General features: G+C 41.2%; 2 protein-coding genes across 3 annotated transcripts; both read right to left on the reverse strand.

The window, feature by feature from the left end:
- Positions 1–478: 478 nt before the first annotated feature.
- LOC112562436 lies at positions 479–5,598 on the reverse strand. The gene is made up of 3 exons (XM_025235710.1): positions 5,418–5,598; positions 3,713–4,754; positions 479–2,818 (listed from the first exon to the last, which is right to left on the reverse strand). The coding sequence occupies exons 2-3, from the start codon at positions 4,692–4,694 to the stop codon at positions 1,494–1,496; spliced, it is 2,307 nt and encodes a 768-aa protein (XP_025091495.1). The 5' UTR covers positions 4,695–4,754; positions 5,418–5,598; the 3' UTR covers positions 479–1,493.
- A 4,675-nt stretch (positions 5,599–10,273) lies between these two features.
- On the reverse strand, positions 10,274–16,497 carry LOC112562434. Of its 2 annotated transcripts, XM_025235705.1 has the most exons (5): positions 16,353–16,497; positions 15,732–15,899; positions 14,964–15,192; positions 13,252–14,293; positions 10,274–12,224 (listed from the first exon to the last, which is right to left on the reverse strand). In XM_025235705.1, exons 2-5 carry the CDS (start codon positions 15,740–15,742, stop codon positions 10,906–10,908), a joined length of 2,601 nt encoding a protein of 866 aa, XP_025091490.1. In that variant the 5' UTR covers positions 15,743–15,899; positions 16,353–16,497; the 3' UTR covers positions 10,274–10,905. The 2 variants fall into 2 exon arrangements, with proteins under 2 accessions (XP_025091490.1, XP_025091491.1); XM_025235706.1 differs by lacking the exon at positions 15,732–15,899 and having other exon boundaries at positions 14,964–15,000; positions 16,390–16,447.
- Positions 16,498–18,038: the final 1,541 nt, after the last annotated feature.

The following is an 18,038-nucleotide window of genomic DNA, read 5'->3' on the forward strand; positions in this document are numbered from 1 at the left end:
AAAGGAAAAAACTATATCATCTTAGCTTATGTCCAAATCAACACATTGTTACTTAAAAACAACAATAAATAAACTTACAATAAAATGAAATCATGCACTTAAGTTGTCTTTCCCCATTTAAGCCGATCTTTGTGCTCTTCCCAAAAATGTTGCTTGAAACGCAAAGTGTCAAATCATTATCATTATGACTCATCAGGAAATTGTAAATCCTTGATGTGAGGTCAGCTAAATGAAAATAAATCCGCAGCTTCATAAAGTGCATTATCAGCTGCTTTCGGTCACAGTGAAGGAAAAAATAAAGGTTGCCCTCTCAGAGGCAAGTGGAGAAGATAGCCAGTCAAGTTGAAAGTTAAAAGTGGCAGAGGAACAAAAAGCACGGGCAATAAACCAGCCCTACATAACCAAACCAAAAACAATGAACTGCAGAACAAACGAAAAACTAGCCTCCTCACTTCCAACTCAAGTCAGACTGGTGAAATGACAACACTTTATTAAATTATTATTATGATGCTTTACACTTCTAAACAAACTTTAACAGAGCTAAGCCAATATGTTGGTCGAATAATTCGCATCAAAACGTCTGCTTCATAACGATGATACAGAAATTGTAAAATGAACTCAACACCGAGGTTTTGGAAGTGTCTGGTTGTAAACAATGAAAACACTGCTACGTATGACTTCATGGGGCCGCTACCTCCCACGAAGTGTGCGGAACAAAGGCAACTGTTTTGTGACTGTTAATAAGCTTCTTGAACATCACTTTTATCCACGCCTTCCACAGGTTTGTCAATCGGATCTGCTGGAAATCGACGAAGCGAAATCTTTCCTTCTACAATAATGACACCGATGTTCGGACATACACAGCTGTAGTGGCCTCTGCATATTTTACACATCATCCTATCATCTTTCTAGAGTAAAAAAGAAACGTCATATTAGCTTTGCTGAACCACCCGAATATGGTTAGCTTGGCTTCTTGAAAGTTCTATGCTATGAAACAAATAACAGAAAGTTCACGCTTCTATGCACTTCTAAAAACATTTTTCTGGGATGTCACTCAGTTTTGTCGTTACGTCTGACTTGATGGCTTCCACGATTTTAAAACGGGGCTTTTAGAGTGTGGCAAAACGTCAAATAGATTAAGATCAGGTAAATAACCAGAAACTGCTGGATGCTCAGGGCGTTGTGAGCAGGTGCATTGTCGTGGTGAAGCATCCCTGAAAAATCTCTCCAGCAGTGCACAAAAACATGCCAGAGAAAGACGAAATGTGTATTAAAACTGAAGGAAATTACTTTAAATGGGAAGATAGGTAATTTATGTCTTGAATTGAAATAAATTGTCTCTGACACCAGTCCCGATAATATTAGATATACGTTGTTTAATTAAACAGGAACTTATTATGCTATGTATACAGAAACATGACTTTTAGAATTCGGAGTGGACATTTTTATGGTACTACAAAGTAAAAATGCATAAAACAAAAATGCAACGTATGTTAATACTTTGCTCCCCAATAGGTCATGACTGAAGGTGTGAAACTCTCGTATTTGTGTAAAAGCTCTAGCGCCTTCTCCAGAGCCTCCTCCCCTGTGGTGACCAGAACCGTGTTGGATAACCCCGCCGTCCACGTGCGTCGGAAGGAGGAGAGTTTGAAGTAGGGAGGGTTGTCGATGAGCACGTGAGGGATTCCCAGCAGCACGGACAGGATGTGGCCGTGTAGTCGGTCAGTGATCACCACGCGCCCACGCTGTAAGAACGACAACCCGTTGAAGGCTATCAAAAAGGCTGTCTCCATGGGTGACTTGCCGGTGTTCGTCGTCCATTTCCACCAGTCTTCTACTTGCACGCTGAGGTTGGCGGGGATCTCCGGTATCTTATAATGAGAAGACTCACCATCTGTTCTCCTAATCCACACGATGTCGTGTGTAGGCGGCATTGTGCGCGGGACACACCCCAGGCCAAACGCCATGTCAGGCATCAGCATGAGTTTCGTCCCTGGAAAATATTCCTGCGCCAGACCCAGCGATTGTCTGTCCCGCAAGAAGATGGTCAGGTTCTCCCTGTGGGAGTAGAGCTCCCTACACATCTTCAGATGCTTCTCGTAACCCTTGCGAATCCATATGCTCTGAGAGAGCAACACGCTTTGGAAGTCCGGGAAAAGATTCAGGATCGTTTTCCTTATAAAATCCGATTTCGGGTACCCCACAAGGTTGCCACCTCCGTGGAGGAGGATCATGAGGGAAGATGGGGTAAAGTTCCTGCTAATTTTGTATGCTTCTTTAAGCTTAGCATTGCTGCACAGAGAGTGTGAGCAGTAGAACACCACTGTGACGTTGAGTCTCCGCAGCAGCGCCACTTCTCCCACGGTGATGGTGGGATCCCCCTTGTTCTCTGACGTAGAAAGTTCCAGTAGCATGACGTGACGTCGTCCCCCTAATAATGATGTCATCACCTGCATGTGCAACCGTTGTATCTCCCAGATGACCTCCTCGTTGGTGGTGAGATGAGGCGCCAGGCGGTCCGTGTCGAAGGGATGCTGGGTGTAGTCCAGAGACAGGAAGTCGGCCCACTGTGACAAGAGTGTGGCGTTGTCTGGTGGACCTGGCCAGTTGAGACCAAAGGGAGCTGACTGTGTACTCCATTCAGGTCTCAGCGGAAATGACTGCTGGTCGTAGTCTGCCCTGAGGTACCGCAAGGTAAGATGCACTGGTTGCAATGTGTTTGTAGATGTGAGATACAAGCATAATGCCGTACTGATGAGTGTTATAGCCAAGGCGAGACGTCTTCTGAAAAACGTGGGTACTTTAAGATACGCCTGACCTGCAGAAAGGAGTGCATCGCCAGTTATAATGCCCAGTTACGTACGTTATCAATGACAAAAGTTTTTTTGTTTATTTAGTGTCGCTGTGAGGTCAAGTGTTTGTCTCTGGACACTTGTATATATTTATACGTCAGAACTAACATTTATAAAAACCTGCAGTCATCCTAAACTAGGCAGGGAATCAGCAGATTAAACCTGCTTGTAAAACTAAATCATGATTGTTGAGCAGATGAGTAAGGAATGTTGCCAAGCCGAGTAACATACCTTAAATCCGGTATAAAAGAAAAGATTATGTATGCTTTGTTAACAAAATTGGTAAAGCAAGTAAAAATTTGCCGAATGTCAAATCCATTCGTTAACACAAAAATCGTTTTTTGCAAGTAAATATTCAACGATAAATATATTATTATTTTCACTTTATTTATAAACAAAATGATCAGGGGAAGAAGAAAAGACACCATTTCTTTTGCAACGTTTGAGGTATGTTTTAAGGACCTGACTTATTTTCTGATTATAAGTTCAGTAAAACGGTGTGCACCAAAAATTAAATCTTTTATTCTCTAAAAGTTTTCAGCGCTTCGGCTGAGCTGAATCTGTCACGGCATTCGCTATATTTATTACAATACATTTTCGGGAATCCTCTTCAATAAATTACCGGCTGTTAAAACCCCTTGTAATATGTCTACCCTGAATCCATAAATACAAGGTTTAACCCGTCTAGGTTACCTGATTTGCCAAGACCGAGTAGGGATATCGGTTGGGAAATGTGCTTCGTAACTAGATTCACTGTCCTTTGCTACTTTTTTAAAGTCTCGATGAGCTTTTACAGTTGAATGAACTTATTACTTTCTCTTTAGTCAATGGAAGTAACGGTGTATGTAAATATCTTTTACCTTTGATATTAGTACCAACAGGGCAGCATCGCCAGCTCTCTGGTTTGACTGCAGCTTTCCCTCTGACGTACACAGCGAGTCCCACACTCGCCACCGCCAGGCCCGCAGCGTTGACGCCTGATGCACTGCGTGACCCACTGACGTACAGCAGTGCCACCACTAACATGCGCTTGATGACGTTGGCCATAGCGTGACTGACCACGTCCAGCACGCGCAGGATGACGCTCGTGCTGATCAGCGAGTACGTCACGTGAAACGCCCCCGACAGCAGCAGCGACGTCACGGCCAGATCGGTGCCAGGCGACAGCACGTGATGGATGGCCAGGGTAGATGATGATGCCACGATGACGAAAGACACTCCGGCCGTCATACCCATGCGATTCCACCCCATCCACCTCAAGCTAACGTTTAGCTTACCAGAGTGCAGTCCCTTGATAGCCACGTTGCGGACAGCCAGTAGTACGTTAGATGCCATGGCCAGCATTACGCCAGAGGTCAGCGCCTGCTGCACATGCGTGACGTCGTCAGAGACGAACACCAGCGCGCCGCCAACCACCAGTGGGAGGCTGACACACACGTGACAGTTGAGACCCTTACTGAACCATATCCACTGCACGATCGCGGATACCATTGGTTCCGTCAGCTTGATGGCCAACGTGGAGGCCGCTTCCATTCTGGCCAGACTCCAGTTGGTCAGAAACGTCGACAGCACGTGCATCGTCATAGCAACGTAATAACAAGCCTTGTCATCTTTTGTCGTCTTTTTCATTTTCTTTGCATCGTCCACGATGACCGACTTGTCCTGCGACACCTTGGTGACGAGACAGCAACACAGTAACTGCACCAACGACAGGACTGCAGCCGCACGCACGGGAGTGAGGACAAGAGTCAGCGCACTGACCTCCGTGAGGAAGACCTTGGCAGTGTGGTGACAGGCGTACGACGACACCGTCCAGGCGATGAAAGCTTTCAGACGATTCATGATGCTGAAGAAATAAAACCAGTCCTCAAAGAAAATTTTGATGACGCTTTCACTAAAGACCTGTAAGTTAAGAAAACGAGAAAATCACAGTTGATGAATGTTGTTGGAAACACGCACGCACTCTCGCAAACACACTTTCTATTCACTATGTGCAACAATCAAAAATATCTACGAAAAGAATACATTCATAGAAAATTGTTAAGTGCAATTTCATATTTTTGTTTAGGTCTTTTAATGTTACAGAACCGTACACAAATAACCACCAGTTTGACCACAGATATCTACAGAGTGTTAGACTTGAGAGCTGACTTCACTGACTATGCACTTGGCAAATGCTGAATAGACAAATCAGAACTAGTCTTCCTTTCACTTCCCTTCAAGCTTCAAACAATGTAGGCGTAAAACGTGGAGATAAAATGGTTGACAAAGCACAATAGCGTTGCAGGCAGAACTAAGAAATGTCGTGGGGAGAACGCACACAAGAACCAGACTAAGAATTCGACTAAAACAGTTCAAGAATAATGAAACTATAAATAACAGACGTTCTGTACATTTACCTAGTCATTAGATTCAAATAGTTTATCGGAAACCGCTGTCTGCATCAGGAGATCAGGTAAGTGTTCCGTTGTTCCGTTATTCGATCTACTGCAGTCGTTTATCTTTTTTTTTTTTCGAAGAAATCTACTTTTGCTAGTAATAAATGTATCTGAGCTGTAAACTCGCCCGAAGATTAGACAGCGATACGAAGTCGTGTAGAACGCTTAAACTCTTGCGCGGAATTCTGTGAACACCATAGCAGACGTCGCAATGATTCTGCTGTCCGCCATTACAACGATAAATGACGTCAAAGATTGGCGGAAACTGTGATGACGTATTTTTTCCTGGAGTGACCTCACGTGCTTCTTGTTCCTTGTTGTCGCTGTATAATTCTTGGTTTCGTATGATATTTAAGGCTTAATGATTATTGATGATTGATGATGATGATAGGAACTATTAAAGAACTATAAAAGAATAAACAATCCATTAACCAATCCATTCTGCTCCTAGCATCACTTTACTCTCCATACACACACAGAATTAGTTACTTTCTTGTGTACATTCAGAAAAAGCAAAAGGCATTTTAACAAGACTCAAACTGCTCCAAAACATGTTCATATTATTACAAATTAGCGCAACATACAGTCTTTCTTTCTAAAAATTGCTTTTTTAGCTGTCAGAATATGGTAATCGTGAATGCCTGAAAACAATGTGAAACAACAATCTAAAAGGTAATAAATATCCTTTAGAAATGTATCACTTCAATGGCAACTAATTTTAGGGTATTTGTGAGATAGAACTAGTGTGCATAAGTTACTGCATGGGTGTTTAGATTCATGCAATTCTTTATAGCCAGTCATAAACTTTTTAACTAAAAGTACTAAAAAGTTTCCTGAAAAAATACTGTTTATTGACTTTCTAAACATCACTGAAGGGCTATTTAAAATGGTAGATGGTAACAACTAACCAGGGAAATTTGCAGTTTTCTTGTACTGGAGGTGGGCCTGTATGGCTTGCTGATCTTCCATTCTGGTGATTGGTAATGCAGAAATGTCATCAAGCAAGGTATCAGTCAAGAACAGATACTTGGATTAAAAAAGAGTAAAAGCACATTTAGTACTTCAAACTGAGCTTATGAAAGACAACAGTTAAATTTTTGGAGGGTGGTGGTAAGTATAAGACACTCACTACTAAAATACAAAAAGTAAGCATATGCTGGAAAGAAAAGTCAAGCTGATTACAAAAAGAAAGCCACCAAAAAATATGCTTGCTATTGTAAAATTTGAGTAATGTTTAGTTAAAGCTACGTGAGCATAATATCTTACTTAGATGATCTAGTGGTAGCCTCAGCTGACTGCCCAGCTGTCCAAGGTGATGAGTTAGACTGTGGCGGGCACCATATCTGCAATGGTTGGATTCATGTTAAGCAAAGTAGTGATGGTGAAGGTGTTGGAGGATTTGGCAGAATTTTGGATTTGAAGATTCTTGCTTGAGAATTGTGACAGATATCTTCTTCCTACACAGTTGCAGATGCAGTGAAGAGAACAAAGGAATGAGAATTGAATAAGTGACAGTTACGCAGTTTGGATGAATTTAGAACGACAGTCAAAACATATTCTGCATGCAATTAAAACTAATTTTACATGCAACTTGCATATAAGCATCTAAAAACCTTTTGCAAAATGTGAGACTGGGCTGACAGTTCACATTTTTCTCCTGGTAAAGTTTCCTCCATCTTCCGAGTATGGTGTAGGTGTAGTATTATCATCTGTAGTGAGAAAATGAGGTAAACTTGATGGGTACAAATGGCATATGTTTGTGCACCCTTGTGAATACTTGTTTAAAGAACTTTCAGCTCGACTTCAGTTGTTACCGGTAAGGCACTATACAAGTAAATAAATAAGTAAACATAATGTGACTGACTGCCAGTTGCTTCAGATTTCCCTATGCCATTCAATTGGAGTTGAAATAACTGTACATAAAATATGATAGTTGTAAATTAATTGCAAGCAAAGGTTGCCATACCTCTTGTTCTTTTTACTTGATTGGGTCTGAACAAAGAAGTCTTTTGCATCAGTCTCCATCCAGGCTTGCTGTGAACTGGGCATCCTTAGCATGTTGTCTTACAATGACATAAGAAGATGATCTTAATATTCCTGTGATCCTGGAGTCTAAAGGATACTGGAGAAAACTATGTAAAGTTATACTAAACTGATAGATAATATACGCTTCTGTGTCTTTAAAGAAAATACTGTAAACCACATCAATTTCATCTCCAAATGAAATACAATTTATCTCTAGAATTGAGCTTACACTGACTGTGTTGATATTGTAATTGCTACTATCAATTGCTTGATGAGTGTCATCATCATTGAAAACATTTTATTTTGATTCAATATACCCTACACTATTTTCTGGTGAAAAATGAATTAAGCTGATGCACACACACTCGAGTCCACCTAGATGCACGGACATTTGCAAGTTCCTTTCTTCACAAAAAAAGTTTGTCTCTTTTGTAGGCCTGTGCACAGTACACATTTAATAATATTAACTAAACTTATAATAAAACAATTAATATAAAAATATCAATCGATCATTACTATTATCTAAGATATCTAATTGTTTTTTTTTCTTGGTTGAATATCAAACATAAAAATAATAAAGTTTATATTCCATCACAACACTGCTTTCACTGATGACTAATAGGATGGTACTCTTAACTACAGTCACTGGGTATTGTTGTTCTACAGTACCAACAGTCACTTGGGACTAATGTTCCAGAATCCAAATATATATCTGATATATATATAACACTCATACAAATCAAACAAACAAAACACCACTGAAGCCTCTACTGAGTGACAGACGTTTTACACTAAATGGCACTCAAAATCTGAAATACAAAAACCTGAGATGCACATAAATACAAATACCGCACGTTTCCAGGAAGACGCAGCCCCCACGCCCCTACACAGTGTCCCTCCGTTGCTGTGTCTCCTTGGGAAGTGAAGGGCTGGCCTTCAATAGCTATTTAAAAGGTCTTCCCTCTTTCTTTCCCATTCTCTAAAAAAATACCTGCTAGTCATGCGACAGGTGTGGCTCGGCCACCCTCGCTGTGCTGGCTGTTTAGCCTCATGTCAGCCTCTGTGACAGTCTGTAGAGTTGATTTGTAGCAGCGGCCATCATTTCTTTTACACAGGCAACAACTTTCCTTCGTTCTGCCCAGTAGGAAGACATCCTGACCTGTATCGCATTATTTAACCAAAATATGGACATTAATCTACTTGTAATATAAATAAAAGTACCATATGATTTTAAATCTTCAACTTTTCAGTACCTGTTGTCGGTAAACACACCAGTTCCACTGTTTGAAGATGGCGCAAAAAGCACTGGGTCGAGTTATCTCCCCTAGCTGACCTCAAGGGTCACGCCATTTTGTTTTCTTAGGTGAACAGCCTTGCATTTACTTTTCTTTAAGTTTGTGTATCATACTGAAAATGTATTTCTTCATTCTTTATACTGATCACTAATTTTGGTTGAAGTTTGTATTTCCACGTAACCTCCGGTGTAATCTTAGATAAAAGTCTAGTTTCGTAACTTCGGTGAAAAGCAAGTTTTCCCTCGTACTAAAGCTGCAGCGCAAACTGCTTACCATCCTTACCGAAAAAAAAGTAAATAAAATACAGTTCAATAGTGTAACGCGTGTTGAAATAGGTTATTATTGAGCCATTCACATCGCCATTTTCATCCTCCACCATTTTTATGTAAGAAAATAGACGGCTGATATTGGTTTTGAACTGGTTTCCGATAACTCAATCAACTCACTGAATCTTATTGACAGTCAGTTTGTTATAAATAATGTGCCTTAACATGGACACACTCTGAATGCTGACAATACACACTAGCAAACACTGGGTCCCACACATGTTCTTTCACACAACAATAAAATCATGTTTTCTATTATCAGGAGCTTTGCTAAAATGATTTGAAGCAGTTTCTTTTAATTATACTTGTGGACCACAGCAATCATATATAGTTTTATTAAGATAAACTAGAGGAGAAAATTTATGAATCACTAACTTACCCAGCAGTTTGTTTTGAAAAAGCAACTATTTTAAATGGAAACATAAGAAAAGAAGCAACAATAAAAAACACGTGATGAAGAATCAGGTCACTATACTCCAGTTAAAGCTATAAGCAAGAAGCTTCTAAATCATTTTGATATCTTCGTGCTTTGTTATTACAGTAAATTAAAAATGAAAACATAAATAGTTGAAACGCTATGCAGACTTTTAACTGAACACTGATTATTTTTGTTGCATGGTTTAGAAATATTTATCCTTTCATTTTTTTTTTTATATGCACTAGTCAATACCGACCGGAGTACAAATTTTCAATGTAGCAAACATTGAGAGCAATTATGTGATATTATTTTAGATCTGTAAGGGAAATTAAATTTGTAAATAACTTATTATGTTAAATCATTATTAATACTGTATCTGATAGTGTAAAGAAGAGTTTATCATGGCTGGGAAAGGACACAGATCTGTCTTTTAGAGAAAAAAATAAGGCGAACATTGAGGAACAGATAAATCACACTCCCTTTCAGATCACATGCACCAAGTAGAAAACAAGTTACTGCTCGTTTGTTGTCCCCAAAGAAGTCGAATCAACTTAGAGTTAATTTTTTCGCAGGCAGTAACTGGTCGACATTTTTGCAGTAGACACACTCGAAAATCTTAACTGCCTCCCTGCAGATTTCGTATGAGAATCTGACAGAATGCAAGAGAATGACCAGGCAAGACTACAGACTTCTGGGAAATACTGGGATACTTTGCAAGGGTCAGTTTGTGTCCTATGGTTATTTTCCTTCAATAGTTACCTACAAATAAAAGTACATGACAATGTAATTAGCAGTTACTTCACCTATATGCAAAATGAAAACAGTTAACAGTAGACCTGATATCCTATATTTATATATTAAATCAGAGTAACAAATAAAGCTAAAGAGACATGACAGAAGTAACTCCGGGTAGTTCCTGTTAAACCTTTATTATGATAATTTATTGCACAGCAATCACAGTTTAAAAAGCAGTTATTTTACAAAAGTAACGGGAATGAAGTCACAAACATTTTATTTCAATTCCAAACAACAGACTATATATTTTCATCAATCCCGTTGAGCCCAAAGAACTTTTCTTTCTTCTTTGTCATGCTTCAGTGCAGTACTGAAAGGATTCTTCTCCATCGTTACGGCTCACTTCATGACTTCCACGATTTCAAAACTGGTTCCCTTGATCCCCTGGAGCTTAGTGAAAAGAAAAAGTCAGATCAGGTACACAGGAATGTTCATGTACAGCGATGTTCTACGCCAGGAGCTGCCTGGTGGTGAGGGTAGTGTCAGCAGGTGCATTGTCAGGGTGAACCACCCATAAGAATACTTTCAACAGGAAATAGAAGCACGACAAAGAAAGACGGACAAGTGCATTAGACTTTAAGTAGTATGACTTTAAAGAGGACTATAGAGCTTGCAATTAAATAAATTGTCTCCGACACAAGTTCGATTACTTTTTAGACTCGCCTCATTTAGTAAGATATTCGGAGATAACGTTTTCAGTGGCTGATGTGATTAAATTACAAAGTCCAAAAAGGGACAAGAAAATTGACGGTTATGTTAATACTTTGCTTCCCAATAAGTCATGATTGGAGGGAGGGAACTCTCGTATCTCTGTAAAAGCTCTTGCGCCTTCTCCAGAGCCTCCTCTCCTGTGGTGACCAGCACCGTGTTGGATAACCCCGCCGTCCACGTGCGTCGGAAGGAGGAGAGTTTGAAGTAGGGAGGGTTGTCGATGAGCACGTGAGGGATTCCCAGCAGCACGGACAGGATGTGGCCGTGTAGTCGGTCAGTGATCACCACGCGCCCACGCTGCAAGAACGACAACCCGTTGAAGGCTATCAAAAAGGCGGTCTCCATGGGTGACTTGCCGGTGTTCGTCGTCCATTTCCACCAGTCTTCTACTTGCACGCTGAGGCTGGCGGGGATCTCCGGTATCTTATAATGAGAAGACTCACCATCTGTTCTCCTAATCCACACGATGTCGTGTGTAGGCGGCATTGTGCGCGGGACACGGCCCAGGCCAAAGGCCATGTCGGGCATCAGCATGAGTTTCGTCCCTGGAAAATGTTTCTGCGCCAGACCCAGCGACTGTCGGTCCCGCAAGAAGATGGTCAGGTTCTCTCTGTGAGAGTAGAGCTCCCTACACATGTTCAGATGCTTCTCGTGATCCTTGCGAATCCATATGCTCTGAGAGAGCAACACGCAGTGGAAGTCCGGGAAAAGATTGAGGATTTTTTTCCGCAAGATGTCCGACTGCGGGTACCCCATAAGGTTGCCACCTCCGTGGAGGAGGATCATGAGGGAGGATGGGGTGAAGTTCCTGCTAATTTCGCGTGCTTCCTTAAGCTTAGCATCACTACACATAAAGATGGAGCAGTAGAACACCACTGTGACGTTGAGTCTCTGCAGCAGCGCCACCTCTCCCGCGGTGATGGCGGAATCCCCCTTGTTCTCTGACGTAGAAAGTTCCAGTAGCATGACGTGACGTCGTCCCCCTAATAATGATGTCATCACCTGCATGTGCAACCGCTGTATCTCCCAGATGACATCCTCGTTGGTGGTGAGATGAGGCGCCAGGCGGTCCGTGTCGAAGGGATGCTGGGTGTAGTCCAGAGACAGGAACTCGGCCCACTGTGACAAGAGTGTGGCGTTGTGTGGTGGACCCGGCCAGTTGAGACCAAAGGGAGCTGACTGTGTCTCAGGTGTCAGCGGAAGTGACTGCTGGTCGTCGTCTGCCCCCAGGTAACCCAAGGTAAGGTGCAGTGGTCGCAATGTGTTTATAGATGTGAGAGACAAGCATAATGCCGCACTGATGAGGGCTGCAGCCAACACCTGACATCTTCCATTACTCGCGGTCAGTTTTCGGTACACGTGATCTGTGAAACAGAGTGCATCTACAGTGATGAGGATGTTTATTGGACATACGTCTTTTAACTAAGCACCTAAGTCACTGTCACTGTGACAGAAAGTTTTCTTTTTGATTTAAATGATCTCTTTTAACATTTGTACTATGACAAGCACGTACGGTCATCAACAGGCACTCCAAAGCTGGTCCGGAACTAGCAAATTAAACTTTCCTGACAAACTAAATCCCAATTTTTGAGTAGATGAGTAAGTGATGTTACTGAGTAACATACTCCTAATTTCCAAAGAAAAGATTACGAATGCCTTTTTCGGTCAAGGACCAGAATCCTACCACTAAAAAAAAATAAATCAATAAATAAAATAAAAACGAAGCAAAAAAATCCTGAAACAAAAGTTACATATGCCAAAAGTCAAATATATTCACCAAAGCAAAATAATGTTCCTCAAGCAAGTAGAAAACGATAAACATATCAGTTCATTTTGACTTAAAGCGGAAATGACTAACAGAAAAAAACAACATACTAATTTCAACAATTAGTTTTCCTTTTACGACTTCAGTTACTGTCTGATGTTTAATGAAGTTTCATTTACTTTATGTATAAAATATTAAATTTGCTGGTTCTCGAAACATTTATGCGCGGTCCTGCTAAATTAGTTATAGCAACCGCCACATTTATTGCACATGAGAAAGAATTGCTTAAAGTGTCCCTCAGATATATTAACAGTAAAACGATGTGTACTCAGGGCCTCCGCCAGGCTGTGCTGCGCCCTAGGTGAGAGACAAATAGTGCACCCCACCATAGGCCCTGTCTGAACTTCGACCCCTAGTATATAAATACAAATTGTTAGCCACTGTCTGTGGTTAGTTGACTTGTCCAGACTAAGTATGCTAATAGGTTGGGCACATGTGCTTCCTAAATACAATCCCTGTCAGTTAATTTTTTTTCTTTTTTACTTTTTCGTGTCGATGAGCTTTTATAATCAAATGAGTTTATTTCTTTATCAATGGAAGTAACGGTGTATGTACATATCTGTTACCTTTGATATTAGCACCAACAGGGCAGCATCGCCAGCTCTCTGCTTTGACTGCAGCTTTCCCTCTGACGTACACAGCGAGACCCACACTCGCCACCGCCAGGCCCGCAGCGTTGACGCCTGATGCACTGCGTGACCCGCTGACGTACAGCAGAGTCACCACTAACATGCGCTTGATGACGTTGGCCATGGCGTGACTGACCACGTCCAGCGCGTGCAGGATGACGCTCGTGCTGATCAGCGAGTACGTCACATGAAACGCCCCCGACAGCAGCAGTGACGTCACAGCCAGATCGGTGCCAGGTGACAGCACGCGACGGATGGCCAGGGTAGATAATGACGCCACGATGACGCACGACGCTCCGGCCGTCATGCCCATGAGATTCCACCCCATCCACCTCAGGCTAACGTTTAGCTTACCAGAGTGCAGTCCCTTGATAGCCACGTTGCGGACAGCCAGTAGTACGTTAGATGCCATGGCCAGCATCACGCCAGAGGTCAGCGCCTTTTGCACAAGCGTGACGTCATCAGAGACGAACACCAGCGCACCGCCAACCACCAGCGGGAGGCTGACGCACACGTGACAGTTGAGACCCTCACGTAACCACATCCACTGCACTATCGCGGACACCATGGGTTCCGTCAGCTTGATGGCCAACGTGGAGGCCGCTTCCATTCTGGCCAGACTCCAGTTGGTCAGAAACGTCGACAGCACGTGCATCGTCATAGCAACGTAATAACAAGCCTTGTCATCTTTTGTCGTCGTTTTCGTTACCTGAGCATCGTCCACGATGACCGACTTGTCCTGCGACACTTTGGTGACGAGACAGCAACACAGTAACTGCACCAACGACAGGACTGCAGCCGCACGCACGGGAGTGAGGACAAGAGTCAGCGCACTGACCTCCGTGAGGAAGACCTTGGCAGTGTGGTGACAGGCGTACGACGACACTGTCCAGGCGATGAAAGCGTTCAGAAGATTCATGATGCTGAAGAAATAAGACCAGTCCTCAAAGAAAAGTTTGATGACGCTTTCACTAAAGTCCTGTAAGTTAAGAAAACGAGAAAATCACAGTTGATGAATATTGTTGGAAACACGCACGCACTCTCGCAAACACTCTTTTACACACTTTCTATTCACTATGTGCAACAATCAAAAATATCTACGAAAAGAATACATTCATAGAAAATTGTTAAGTGCAATTTCATATTTTTGTTTAGGTCTTTTAATGTTACAGAACCGTACACAAATAACCACCAGTTTGACCACAGCTATCTACAGAGTGTTAGACTTGAGAGCTGACTTCACTGACTATGCTCTTGGCAAATGCTGAATAGACAAATCAAAACTAGTCTTCCTTTCACTTCCCTTCAAGCTTCAAATAATGTAGGCGTAAAACGTGGAGATAAAATGGTTGACAAAGGACAATAGCACTGCAGGCAGAACTAAGAAAGGTCGTGGGGAGAACGCACACAAGAACCAGACTAAGAAAACGACTAATACAGTTCAAGAATAATCAAACTATAAATAACAGACGTTCTGTACTTTTACCTAGTCATTAGATTCAAATAGTTTATCGGAAACCGCTGTCTGCATCAGGAGATCAGGTAAGTGTTCCGTTGTTCCGTTATTCGATCTTTTGCAGTCGTTTATCTTTCTTTTTCGAAGAAATCTACTTTTGCTAGTAATAAAAGTATCTGGGCTATGAACTCACCCGAATATTAGACAGCGATACGCAGTCGTGTAGAACGCTTAAACTCTGGGGCTGAATTCTGTGAACACCATAGCAGACGTCGCAATGATTCTGTTGTCCGCCATTACAACGATAAATGACGTCAAAGATTGGCGGAACTGTGATGACGTATTTTTTCCTGGAGTGACCTCGCGTGCTTCTTGTTCCTTGTTGTCGCTGTATAATTCTTGGTTTCGTATGATATTTAAGGCTGAATAATAATAATAACTATTAGTATAAAAATATAAATCAATCATTACTATTATCTAAGATATCTAATTGTTCCTTTTCTTGGTTGAATATCAAACATAAAAATAATAAAGTTTATATTCCATCACAACACTGCTTTCACTGATGACTAATCGGATGGTACTCTTAACTACAGTCACTGGGTATTGTTGTTCCACTGTACCAACAGTCACTTGGGACTAATGTTCCAAAATCCAAATATAAATCTGATATATCTGATATATATGTATATATATAAACACTCATACAAATCAAAAAACAAAACACCACTGACGCCTCTACTGAGTGACTGACATTTTACTCTAAATGGCACTCAAAATCGGACATACAAAAACCTGAGATGCACATAAATACAAATACTGCACGTCTCCAGGAAGACGCAGCCCCCACGCCCCTACACAGTGTCCCTCCGTTGCCGTGTCTCCTTGGAGGTGAAGGGCTGGCCTTCAATAGCTATTTAAAAGGTCTTCCCCCTTTCTTTCCCATTCTCTAAAAAAATACCTGCTAGTCATGCGACAGGTGTGGCTCGGCCACCCTGTCTGTGCTGGCTGTTTAGCCTCATGTCAGCCTCTGTGACAGTCTGTAGAGTTGATTTGTAGCAGCGGCCATCATTTCTTTTACTCAGGCAACAACTTTCCTTCGTTCTGCCCAGTAGGAAGACATCCTGACCTGTATCGCATTATTTAACCGAAATATGGACATTAATCTACTTGTAATATGTATAAAAATACCAAATGCTGAATAGACAAATCAGAACTAGTCGTCCTTTCACTTCCCTTCAAGCTTCAAACAATGTAGGCGTAAAACGTGGAGATAAAATGGTTGACAAAGCACAATAGCATTGCAGGCAGAACTAAGAAAGGTCGTGGGGAGAACGCACACAAGAACCAGACTAAAAATTCGACTAATACAGTTCAAGAATAATCAAACTATAAATAACAGACGTTCTGTACATTTACCTAGTCATTAGATTCAAATAGTTTATCGGAAACCGCTGTCTGCATCAGGAGATCAGGTAAGTGTTCCGTTGTTCCGTTATACGATCTTCTGCAGTCGTTTATCTTTCTTTTTCGAAGAAATCTACTTTTGCTAGTAATAAAAGTATCTGGGCTGTAAACTCACCCGAATATTAGGAGCGATACACAGTCGTGTAGAACGCTTAAACTCTTGCGCGGAATTCTGTGAACACCATAGCAGACGTCGCAAAGATTCTGCCGTCCGCCATTACAACGATAAATGACGTCAAAGATTGGCGGAAACTGTGATGACGTATTTTTTCCTGGAGTGACCTCACGTGCTTCTTGTTCCTTGTTGTCGCTGTATAATTCTTGGTTTCGTATGATATTTAAGGCTTAATGATGATTGATGATTGATGATTGATGATTGATGATGATGATGATGATGATGATCCTAATAATAATAAATGCAAAGTTTGTACTGACACTCCCAAGGAGCATGCTCGTAGCGCTTAAGAACTAGAACGAGCCATGAACAGCACACGAGGGACAGGAAAACAAATAGCATAGGAACTATTAAAGAACTATAAAACAATAAACAATCGATTAACCAATCCATTCTGCTCCTAGCATCACTTTACTCTCCATACACATACACAGAATTAGTTACTTTCTTGTTTACATTCAGAAAAAGCAAAAGGCATTTTAAGAAGACTCAAACTGCTCCAAAACATGTTCATATTATTACAAATTAGCGCAACATACAGTCTTTCTTTCTAAAAATTGCCTTTCTAACTGTCACAATATGGTAATCGTGAATGCCTGAAAACGATGTGAAACAACAATCTAAAAGGTAATAAATATCCTTCAGAAATGTATCACTTCAAAGGCAACTAATTTTGGGGTATTTGTGAAATAGAACTAGTGTGCATAAGTTACTGCATGGGTGTTTAGATTCATGCAATTCTTTATAGCCAGTCATAAACTTTTTAACTAAAAGTACTAAAAAGTTTCCTGAAAAAATACTGTTTATTGACTTTCTAAACATCACTGAAGGGCTATTTAAAATGGTAGATGGTAACAACTAACCAGAGAAATTTGCAGTTTTCTTGTACTGGAGGTGGGCCTGTATGGCTTGCTGATCTTCCATTCTGGTGATTGGTAATGCAGAAATGTCATCAAGCAAGGTATCAGTCAAGAACAGATACTTGGATTAAAAAAGAGTAAAAGCACATTTAGTACTTCAAACTGAGCTTATGTAAGACAACAGTTAAATTTTTGGAGGGTGGTGGTAAGTATAAGACACTCACTACTAAAATACAAAAAGTAAGCATATGCTGGAAAGAAAAGTCAAGCTGATTACAAAAAGAAAGCCACCAAAAAATATGCTTGCTATTGTAAAATTTGGGTAATGTTTAGTTAAAGCTACGTGAGCATAATATCTTACTTAGATGATCTAGTGGTAGCCTCAGCTGACTGCCCAGCTGTCCAAGGTGATGAGTTAGACTGTGGCCGGCACCATATCTGCAATGGTTGGATTCATGTTAAGCAAAGTAGTGATGGTGAAGGTGTTGGAGGATTTGGCAGAATTTTGGATTTGAAGATTCTTGCTTGAGAATTGTGACAGATATCTTCTTCCTACACAGTTGCAGATGCAGTGAAGAGAACAAAGGAATGAGAATTGAATAAGTGACAGTTACGCAGTTTGGATGAATTTAGAACGACAGTCAAAACATATTCTGCATGCAATTAAAACTAATTTTACATGCAACTTGCATATAAGCATCTAAAAACCTTTTGCAAAATGTGAGACTGGGCTGACAGTTCACATTTTTCTCCTGGTAAAGTTTCC

Source organism: Pomacea canaliculata, linkage group LG4, assembly GCF_003073045.1.
Source record: "Pomacea canaliculata isolate SZHN2017 linkage group LG4, ASM307304v1, whole genome shotgun sequence".
Taxonomy (NCBI): Eukaryota; Metazoa; Mollusca; class Gastropoda; order Architaenioglossa; family Ampullariidae; genus Pomacea; species Pomacea canaliculata.

Excerpts from the sequence above, each read along its gene's own strand:
- LOC112562434 (XM_025235705.1), bottom strand. Across the intron at positions 14,294-14,963 it reads TATCGCTGTCTAATATTCGG|GACTTTAGTGAAAGCGTCAT; the intron begins GTGAGTTCATAG and ends CTTAACTTACAG. Across the intron at positions 12,225-13,251 it reads TGTTGGTGCTAATATCAAAG|ATCACGTGTACCGAAAACTG; the intron begins GTAACAGATATG and ends TCTGTTTCACAG.
- LOC112562436 (XM_025235710.1), bottom strand. The coding sequence starts at position 4,694 with ATGAATCGTCTGAAAGCTTTCATCGCCTGGACGGTGTCGTCGTACGCC. Across the intron at positions 2,819-3,712 it reads TGTTGGTACTAATATCAAAG|GTCAGGCGTATCTTAAAGTA; the intron begins GTAAAAGATATT and ends TCCTTTCTGCAG.